Below are 10,531 nucleotides of genomic sequence, written 5' to 3'. Positions count from 1 at the left end.
GGCACTTACTATAATTCCTATCAGGTTTTTGCATTAGGCCAATGAGACATCCTCGACGTACACTGGCTGGGTGTGAAATCGTGACGATCAACTTTATTTAAAAAACATGATATTGACTGTTAAAAAACATGATATTGACTGTTATTTGTCAAATATTTGAAGTATTTCTCATATGAATAGGCTACTATTGTCATGCCTGTATTATTCTATTCTATACATGTTTGTTTGACAATATTTTTGAACAACTGTAAATACATGTGAATTTGAGATTTCTTAGTTATACAGTAAATTGTAGAGTGCACACATTTAAAATCCAGAAATATTTTATTTAAAGCAATTACATTATCAAAATGTTGTTAATAAGTTCAATAGCCTTTCAAGGAAAACAAGCAAGACACGACATATTTAGACAACACAGACTATGATATAAAAACATATGAGTTGTGAAACATCATAGGAATAGAACAATAGAAAGTTATTGTTTTTGAAGAACATCCCAAAAAGTAAACATAGACATTTAAGGCATTGATCTACTGGTCATGTACTATGGCTTCCACCCTGCATGCAAGAAGGACATGAGGAGTCAAGAGTCTCCCAATGGATTTTGTCTGTATGGCTGAGAGTGGTGTTAGTCAAGCACTGGGATATTGACAAGCCTGAGATAGTGATGTACCATGTGACTTTGAGGTTGAAGTTATACCAAGTAAAATCATCCAAGGGTATAGTGTCCACCTTCAGCATGAGAGGCTATTAACATTTACAAAACAGATTAGTTCAAAACAGATGAACCTAGAAAAAGCCTACAGAATCAAATCTGATCAATAAACTACAGAAATACCTAATCTTACATTGAGTAAACTATCCTTTACAAATGTAATCTGTACAACAATCTAAATAATAAGTGGGTTGTTTACTGAAATGTGGCAACTACTGTACATATCCCAACATTCTTCATGTGTATACTGGCTGTGATAAAATAGTGTGAATTTATTGCTGTAAAGTGGACAGTTCACTCATGTTGTTAAAATATGCATGTCTCCTTACATTGAATGTCTATGGGACACGAGATTGTGATGCATACTCTGAGTCTATATACTGTATAGCTAACACCTCTGTTTGCACAAATCACACTACAGTAACTTGAAATCGATTCAATAAGCTACAGTCCCTTTTGAAGTTGAATTTCATAACAATTGTTTTGAAACATGTAATCTAAAGTCAACTTGCCTTTTAATGAGACCATCCAGACATGTTGGAATGATTGACATTAAACAGTAATAATGTAGTGGAGTTCTGTCTGAAAGACTCATTGGCTAAATCAAATCAGTCCCATATAAGTGCTCTGTGCTAAAACAAAATTAAAAAGAGAAGGCCATCCATTGTGCTACGGAGTACAGACACAGAGTATGACAGAAAAAGCAGACAGGAATGATCAACTTAACTTAAGTGAGTAATGACTAACAGGGCTAAGGAATTTGATTTTCCTGCTTACAATGAGTTTGATAAGTGTCAAAATAAAGAGCAGATAGATACATGTGCGAGTAACACAGGCAAAAACACATTTGCCTCCCACACCAGAAGAAATCATATGTACAAGTTGCATATCTCGCCATAAATCTAAACAAGAAAGAGGAATGCAACCCCAAAAACATGGCTAATATTTTGTCTGGTATGACTTAATATGCCACTCAAAACATTTCAAATGGAGTGTAGATTATATCCACTGGAAAGGGCTCTATCAGACCAAACATACACTACCGTTCAACAGTTTGGGGTCACTTAGAAATGTCCTTGTTTTTGAAAGAAAAGCAATTTTTTGTCCATTAAAATAACATCAAATTGATCAGAAATACAGTGTAGACATTGTTAATGTTGCAAATTACTATTGTAGCTGGAAAAGGCTGATTTTTTATGGAATATCTACATAGGCGTACAGAGGCCCATTATCAGCAACCATCACTCCTGTGTTCCAATGGCACGTTGTGTTAGCTAATCCAGCATCCCGGAGTCGCCTCTTCATTGTTGACGTTGAGGCTGGTGTTTTGCGGGTACTATGTAATGAATCTGCCAGTTGAGGACTTGTGAGGCATCTGTTTCTCAAACTAGACACTCTAAAGTACTTGTCTTCTTGCTCAGTTGTGCACCGGGGCCTCCCACTCCTCTTTGTATTCTGGTTAGAGCTAGTTTGCGCTGTTTTGTGAAGAGAGTAGTACACAGCGTTGTACGAGATCTTCAGTTTCTTGGCAATTTCTCACATGGAATAGTCTTCATCTCTCAGAACAAGAATAGACTGACAAGTTTCAGAAGAAAGGTCTTTGTTTCTGGCCATTTTGAGCTTGTAATTGAACCCACAAGTGCTGATGCTCCAGATACTCAACTAGTCTAAAGAAGGCCAGTTTTATTGCTTCTTTAAATCAGGACAACATTTTTCAGCTGTGTTAACATAATTGCAAAAGGGTTTTCTAATGATCAATTAGCCTTTTAAAATGATAAACTTGGATTAGCTAACACAACGTGTCATTAGAACACAGGAGTGATGTTTGCTGAGAATGGGCCTATGTACACCTATGTATATATTCCATAAAAAATCTGCCGTTTCCAGCTACAGTAGTCTTTTACAACATTAACAATGTCTACACTGTATTTCTGATCAATTTGATGTTATTTTAATGGACAAAAAATTAGATTTTCTTTAAAAAACAAGGACATTTCTAAGTGACCCCAAACTTTTGAACGGTAGTGTATATACAGTAGACGTTGGGGTGTATTACCCTCTTGGACCATTACAGTAGCTCTATCTATCTAGCATTAACCAGCTGAGAGAAACCGTTTTTAAAAGGGCCACTGCAGTCAAAATGCTGTTTTTCCTGTGTTTTATATCGCAATTGTACAACAGCTGATGAAAAAAACACTCTAAAAGTGTGAAAAAATGTGATCAGTTATTTCCTGATATTTGCTGGTTGAACATACAATATACACAGGACCTCCTAATCATCAGGTTTGCATGGATGGGAGTTTCAGCTTTCCATGGTGACATCACCATGTAGTAAATTGGTTGATAGACCAGATACAAAGAAAGTTCCAAACCTCTCTGCCAATAACAGCTAGTTTTGAGTTTCCCCCTCCCCACTCAGACTACTCCCAGACAGTCCTAGCAAAATTCTTGCTTGAAAAAATAGTTTAGCTATAAAGCAATTTTTGCCAATTTTTACGGTAATTGTTACCCAGAAATGATTTGATATTGATTTACAAACGACTGCATTGGGCCTTTAATTTACAGTTTTTACATTGACTCCCATGAAAATATCTCAAATACATGACAGTAACGCAAGGAAAACACATCACATTTAATGTAGCCCAGCTACAGCCAAATTGAAGCAGATAACATGCCAACATTTGAAGGCAAATAAATTAGATTTTTATATGTTACATTCTATCAAACATGCATATTTCTTTAAAGGTAATTTATTAGATAGCTGCTGATAAAAGCCATGGGATATCTTTGGCAGTCTTTGCTGGACATTTGTTAGTAACATATTATGACATTGTAGATAAGGTGAGCATTAGATTACATTTTTTCAAGAAGCTGTATATTGTCTGGTACAATATCATGAATCCCAATAGCATTTAACTGAACACTTAACAAGTTGGCACATACTTTTGTAGGATTCCATAATATCCTATCACGATCAACACTGGCACTGAGTGACTGAATCACTTGCAAGAAACATCATTGCACTGAAGATATGAAGCAGCATTGGACGCTGAGAAAAGGTGACGAGATGTGGTCATCGATCAAATTAATCCATCCCTGCCTCCAATGACAGTCCTAATATAGGCGAAAAGGTTGAAATCTGCTAGCTGCTCATTTGAAAATTAACAAACAAAACAAAGAGAAACAATTGATAGGATTGCCCCACTGACAGAAGCCCTTTACTGTACTTCTGTTTTCTATCAGTGGAGGAGACTTCACAGCAACACCCTCCCAGTTAGGTTAGCCAGGTGGGTGAGAGTTACTGATTGGGGGGCCTACTCAGATAACACGTCATGTTTGTCGGTGGCAGTGCAGACCTCAGGTTTGGGTTCAGTGATAAAACTCTGACTCAGCTGGATCTTGAGCTTCTCAACCTCGTAGTTGTGCAGGTATTCCTGGATGAGGTAACGTTCCCGTTTGATCCGAGCCTTCACCTCGGATGGCACATCCGGGATCAGCCAGGCCACAAAGAACTTCACCACAAACACCACGTGCTGATGGGAAAGGAAGACATTTTTTTTACAGAGCATACCATTATCACACACTCACCTTATGACGTACAGATAATAACATGTTAAAAGACAGTGATAGCAAAGATTGGGCTCTGTTGCCTACTGTATATAATGGAGAGAGCACCTGCTGGTTTAGAGTGGAGAGATGTGCTGTGTTCCATAGACATATTTTGGATGGCTTACCTCCATGATAATGATGAAGGCCAGTTTGGCTGCCAGGATGTGCCAGAATTGCATAGTGTGGGAGTACTGCCTCTGGTGGCCTGGAGGGTAGCGGTAGTCACGGTACCTGAGACAATATATAGGGCCAATGTCAAGACACAACAACTACATACAATCGTGCTAAACCCCAAGCATTGACCTGTCCTCTGTAAACATCTGGATTAATACAATCCCAGCTCCATAGTCAAGACGTCAAGTGAAGTCAAGACAAAGGGTATTTAAACGTGCAAGTGAGTGGCCTGGCATTGCAGTCGCTTCCCACCTGCAGGTGGTGATGAAGGAGCTGTTGAACCAGGCAGGAATCGCCCCCTCCTCGGGCGTACTGAGGAGAGGGATCTGGGAGATGTCATACACTGACAGGCTGTTGTTGATGTAGCCACTCATGGTGGCTTCAGAGCCAGGGTGGTAGGTATACAGGTAGACCAGGCGGGGGATCATGTCTGAAGTAAAGGCCATGATGAATGCCTGGGGAGATGAGAGAGCATGAGAGGGGATCCGAGACACATTGAACTATTGAATTACTGTATTTTGATTATATAGTATATATGAATTATAAAATGGGGCTGTTCAACAATAAAGACATAGATTTGAACACTTGATAACAACAATGTGGCTACAGCTTAATAACATTTAATCCTTCTCACATTGGTGACAACGGACAAGATGGCTACCACATTGAGGATCTCCTGCCATGCTCCGATGTTGTGGGCCTTGGCCGCCACAGGCCGGCGGAACTGGGTGGTGAACTTCCAGGAGTCCACTCTGACCTCCAGGATGTTGTTACAGAGGGCCAGCAGGGGGGCCAGGGGGAAAGAGGCCACAAACAGAGTGATGAAGCCAAACTGGATTACTGCGCAGAGAGAGAGAGAGAGACAGAGACAGAGACAGAGACAGAGAGAGAGAGAGAGAGAGAGAGAGAGAGAGAGAGTGCATGTTGATGAACAGCCCTACACCGTCTCCTGTCTATGTGGGAAGAGAGTGGAGTGGGTTAAGGGCCTCCTTACCCATCTCCAGGTACTCATAGAACAGGCCCAGCTGGCTGAAGTTCTGCAGGTCGTGGTCCTGCTCCCAGCGGCTGTACTGGTCTTTCCGGGCCTTCCTGCTGCACCACCAGTTCCTCAGCAGCCTGACAGGATATAATATAGATCAAGAGAATATTGAACTCTGAGGAGGGCACGCGTACAAATTACATACTGAATGTCGGACATCTTTAACAAGTTCAACCTGGTTCACACCCCATGGTGGAGTAAATATGCAACTGAAAGGTCATCGAGGTACATTTCGCAGTCTATCAGAAGTAGGTCAGAGGTCAGTGAAACTCACGGCAGTAGAGCCTCCTGGATGTTCCCACACACCTGCTTCCCTGTCATGACAATCACCAGCTGGGTGGTCAGCTCAATCAGACAGCCTCCTGGGTCACACTGGGACAAATTGCAGTGGGTGTTTAACAGTTAGGTTTGAGATCAAAACATAAATACTGTAGTTTACTCTTCAAAAGGTGTGAGTTTCATATGGTAGAATGTGTTCATATACTGTAGATGCTGTGTGACAATGCTCACCTCCTCGTTCCTCAGCCTGCTGTATTTGCCAAACATGTACGTGTATTTGCCTGGGTAACCCACAAACTTGCCCTTGAAGAAGGCCACGTAGAAACACGAAGAATAGTAGTTGACAAACTGGAAGAGGAACATCTTCATTGTCAACTTGTTTTCATACTCCAGATGTGTCTTGGGAATTTCTGTTGGAGCAAGTAGTTGGAGGTCAAAGCCATTCAAGGCACACCAGCTACCTAAACTAATGGGTGCAATGTACTGCTGAGGTATGAGTGAATCTTTATAGGAGAGAAAATGTTTTTTTTTTAATGAGTAGGAAATGTATAGTTAATGTGACCTGGGTTAAACATCACTTTAACTTGATATGCCCTCAGTGTTCCATCTCCCTGCATTTCCTGCTCCTCCTGAGAAAATCGTCATGATAGTGAGCTACTCCTCCTCACCCATATCTGTGATCCAAATGGCCACTCGCTCATAGAAGAAGTTAAGGATCATAATGATGACAAAGTTGATAAAGGAGGCGGTGACAGAGGTAGCGAGCTGCGGGGTGATGAGAGAGCCCACCAGATGGATCTTCTTAGTGGGGCTGTCCTTCATGATGCTGGCGAAGGCCGCATACACAGCCAGCCTGTAGACTATCACCCCAGTGATACAGGCCACAATCAGAAGCATCTGTGGAGAATACAAAATCCACATGCTACAGTGCCCACTTACAGCGCACATACAGTATACTGCACACTGGTGAACAAATTCTTGCAGACACACAGAGTTGGTGTAGTATGTTGGCTTACCCAAAACAGAACAGTAACCCCGGAGAGGCAAAAGCGACCACACTTTTTGGGGAGGGGTAGGTATGGCTCCATTTCCTGCACAATAACAAATAACGGAAAGCCCAGTCAGTAGCTTACATTGAATACTTTAGAATTTGCACAGTATTACAAGTAGTGTGTAATAACCAGTTGGCAGCCCGTACCTGGGTGATCCGGTTGAGTCTCTGGTCAGTGCACCTCGTCTCAAACTCCGGACGGATCTGGAGCTGCTGCTGCTCCTCCTCGAAATCCACCAGGTCCCATTCATACTCCAACTGGGCCTGGCGCCGCTTCCAGAACTCCAGGAACAGAGTCACTGCAGAACCGACAGGGTCATTACACTCTAACAGTAACAGTCTGTCTCCCTCACAGGGGATGTACTGTAATTCTCCAACAGGTTAAATACAGTAACAACAGAGTGGACAGACACTTACCCCAGATCCCCATAAACATGGCAAAGAACACGGTCCCCTCGTTATCAAACAGATGGGATTGCTGGAAGAGGGAACAAGGGACAGGATGAGCTCCTAACCACCCAGAGGAAATGACATGCCGTGCTTTGGCCACAGCAATATGACATACTGCACACTCAGCATGGGAGATTTCACTGGCTTTGATTGACAGGCTGGTTTAAAACAATAAGCTAAGCATGCAGAATATTTACACAACCATAATTTTTTTAAGTGTGAAGAGCCATCAATAATTAGATGTAATGGCCAATCATCATGAGATTATGATTAGCCATTTTAGGAAAGATTACATTGTGACTGAATGACAGAATATATTGTATATGTTCCCTTACCCAGGATGAGAGACACGTGGAGTTGAGCTTCCAGTAACTACACTTCTTATCACACAGCGGACACATCACAATACTCCCTCCAATGCTGGGGTCACAGATCTCCTTACTGTGGGAGAGATAAATAGGAAGAATAGAAAGTGGGAAAGAACATAATACATTTGATATGACTTCACATGTCTTGTATAGACTGACAAAGTTGTGTGATTTAGTGTACTGTTGGATGTGCAACAACAAAGATGTCATTTTTTTTTTACACAATTATTATTAATATACTGAGTACACACCATTAGGTGTGTGTGTGTGTATATGAGAGCCCACTTGGGCATGATTCAAAGGCTGTGCTTAAACAGGCAGCCCAATAATTCGTATTTTGAACATTGATATCAGATCTTATTTGTTGTTACTTTTTTTTTTACTTTTGTACTTTTTGTACTTTTTATTTTATTTTAAACTCGGACAAAACAGATATGCTAGTTCTAGGTCCCAAGAAACAAAGAGATCTTCTGTTGAATCTGACAATTAATCTTGATGGTTGTACAGTCATCTCAAACAAAACTGTGAAGGACCTCGGTGTTACTCTGGACCCCGATCTCTCTTTTGATGAACATATCAAGAATATTTAGAGGACAGCTTTTTTCCATCTTCATAACATTGCAAATTTCAGAAACTTTCTGTCCTAAAATGATTCAGAAAAATTTATCCATGCTTTTGTCACTTCTAGGTTAGACTACTGCAATGCTCTACTTTCCGGCTACCCGGATAAAGCACTAAATAAACTTCAGTTAGTGCTGAATACGGCTGCTAGAATCTTGACTAGAATCAAAAAATGTGATCATATTACTCCAGTATTATATTACTCCTCTCTACACTGGCTTCCTGTTAAGGCTAGAGCTGATTTCAAGGTTTTACTGCTAACCTACAAAGCATTACATGGGGTTGCTCCTACCTATCTTTCCGATTTGGTCCTGATGTACATACCTACACATACGCTATGGTTACAAGACGCAGGCCTCCTTACTGTCCCTAGAATATCTAAGCAAACAGTTGGAGGCAGGGCTTTCTCCTATAGAGCTCCATTTTTATGGAATGGTCTGCCTATCCATGTGAGAGACGCAGACTCGGTCTCGACCTCTAAGTCTTTATTGAAGACTCATCTCTTCAGTAGGTCCTATGATTGAGTGTAGTCTGGCCCAAGGGTGGGAAGGTGAACGGAAAGGCACTGGAGCGACGAACCGCCCTTGCTGTCTCTGCCTGGCCGGTTCCCCTCTCTCCACTGGGATTCTCTGCCTCTAACCCTATAACTGGGGCGGAGTCACTGGCTTACTGGTGCTCTTCCATGCTGTCCCTAGGAGGGGTGCGTCACTCGAGTGGGTTGAGTCACTGACGTGATCGTCCTGTGCGGGTTGACGCCCCCCCCCCCCGGGTTCGTGCCGTGGTGGAGATCTTCGTGGGCTATACTCAGCCTTGTCTCAGGGTAGTAGGTTGATGGTTGAAGATATCCCTCTAGTGGTGTGGGGGCTGTGCTTTGGCAAAGTGGGTGGGGTTATATCCTGCCTGTTTAGCCCTGTTTGGGGGTATCGTCGGACAGGGCCACAGTGTCTCCCGACCCCTCCTGTCTTAGCCTCCAGTATTTATGCTGTGAAGGTTTATGTGTCGGGGGGCTAAGGTCAGTCTGTTATATCTGGAGTATTTCTCCTGTCTTATCCGGTGTCCTGTGTAAATGTAAGTATGCTCCCTCTAATTCTCTCTCTCTTTCTCTCTCTCTTCTCTCGGAGGACCTCAGCCCTAGGACCATGCCTCAGGACTACCTGGCCTGATGACTCCTTGCTGTCCCCAGTCCACCTGGTCATGCTGCTGCTCCAGTTTCAACTGTTCTGCCTGCGGCTATGGAACCCTGACCTGTTCACCGGACGTGCTACCTTGTCCCGGACCTGCTGTTTTGGACTCTCTCTCTTCCCCACCTGCTATCTCTAACTCTGAATGATCGGCTATGAAAAGCCAACTGACATTTACTCCTGAGGTGCTGACCTGTTGCATCCTCTACAACCACTGTGGTTATTATTATTTGACCCTGCTGGCCATCTGTGAACTTTTGAACATCTTGGCCATGTTCTGTTATAATCTCCACCCGGCACAGCCAGAAGAGGACTGGCCACCCCTCAGAGCCTGGTTCCTCTCTAGGTTTCTTCCTAGGTTCTGGCCTTTCTAGGGAGTTTTTCCTAGCCACCGTGCTTCTACACCTGCATTGCTTGCTGTTTGGGGTTTTAGACTGGGTTTCTGTACATCACTTTGTGACATCGGCTGATGTAAAAAGGGCTTTATAAATACATTTGATTGATTGATTGATCTTCTGCCAATAATTGGGCGAAATATTAGAATTGGGCTGCCTGTTTAAATGCAGACAATTAACTGTTTTCCTATTTTTCAAAAAAGGCACCTTTCTGCCCCCTGGTGGTACTAACCTTGTTAAATTGTCATCGTAGCTTAGCACACCATAGATAAAACATATGACCCCCATGACCGCAGCAAAGAACAACATCTCTGTGTAGAAGCCCAGCCAGGCAAAGTAGATCCCAATCTTCTCCCCATAATACTTCCTGTTAACAACACAGAGATAATTCAATTTATTTGGCATTAGGGAGTAGGGACACTTAGTACTTGCATGCTGTTATAGATCAGGTGTTCCCAAACTTTTTCACTCGGGGCCCCCCTTCCATCATTGGGGGACATCCTACGCCCCCCCCCCCCATGTGCACACCACGTCTATTTCTATGGGCACAGGGACTGTTCATGACACAAACTGTTCACACCGCTCTTGTTGGTGGAGAGAATGTTGCAGGTTTAAAGCACATTTTCATGCAATTCTATACATTTTGTCA

At 42.4% G+C, this 10,531-nt stretch overlaps 1 protein-coding gene across 1 annotated transcript in view; it reads right to left on the bottom strand.

Annotated features, from left to right (window-relative positions):
• Positions 1-2,680: 2,680 nt before the first annotated feature.
• LOC120047841 (anoctamin-5-like) overlaps positions 2,681-10,531 on the bottom strand; it is a 24,470-nt gene continuing 16,619 nt past the window's right edge. The window contains exons 8-20 of the mRNA XM_038993392.1: positions 10,115-10,249; positions 7,653-7,758; positions 7,285-7,345; positions 7,015-7,166; positions 6,833-6,907; positions 6,485-6,713; positions 6,048-6,226; positions 5,812-5,909; positions 5,493-5,614; positions 5,133-5,338; positions 4,751-4,953; positions 4,450-4,555; positions 2,681-4,248 (exon numbers count right to left, since the gene is read on the bottom strand). Coding sequence (XP_038849320.1) covers positions 4,030-4,248; positions 4,450-4,555; positions 4,751-4,953; positions 5,133-5,338; positions 5,493-5,614; positions 5,812-5,909; positions 6,048-6,226; positions 6,485-6,713; positions 6,833-6,907; positions 7,015-7,166; positions 7,285-7,345; positions 7,653-7,758; positions 10,115-10,249 — 1,891 coding nt within the window. The 3' untranslated portion in view covers positions 2,681-4,029. The remainder of the gene's footprint in view (positions 4,249-4,449; positions 4,556-4,750; positions 4,954-5,132; positions 5,339-5,492; positions 5,615-5,811; positions 5,910-6,047; positions 6,227-6,484; positions 6,714-6,832; positions 6,908-7,014; positions 7,167-7,284; positions 7,346-7,652; positions 7,759-10,114; positions 10,250-10,531) is intronic.

The sequence above is a fragment of the Salvelinus namaycush genome, chromosome 1 (genome assembly GCF_016432855.1).
Source record: "Salvelinus namaycush isolate Seneca chromosome 1, SaNama_1.0, whole genome shotgun sequence".
Classification (NCBI taxonomy): domain Eukaryota; kingdom Metazoa; phylum Chordata; class Actinopteri; order Salmoniformes; family Salmonidae; genus Salvelinus; species Salvelinus namaycush.
Note: the sequence above shows the minus strand (reverse complement) of the source record. Positions and strands in the feature narration are given on the sequence as shown.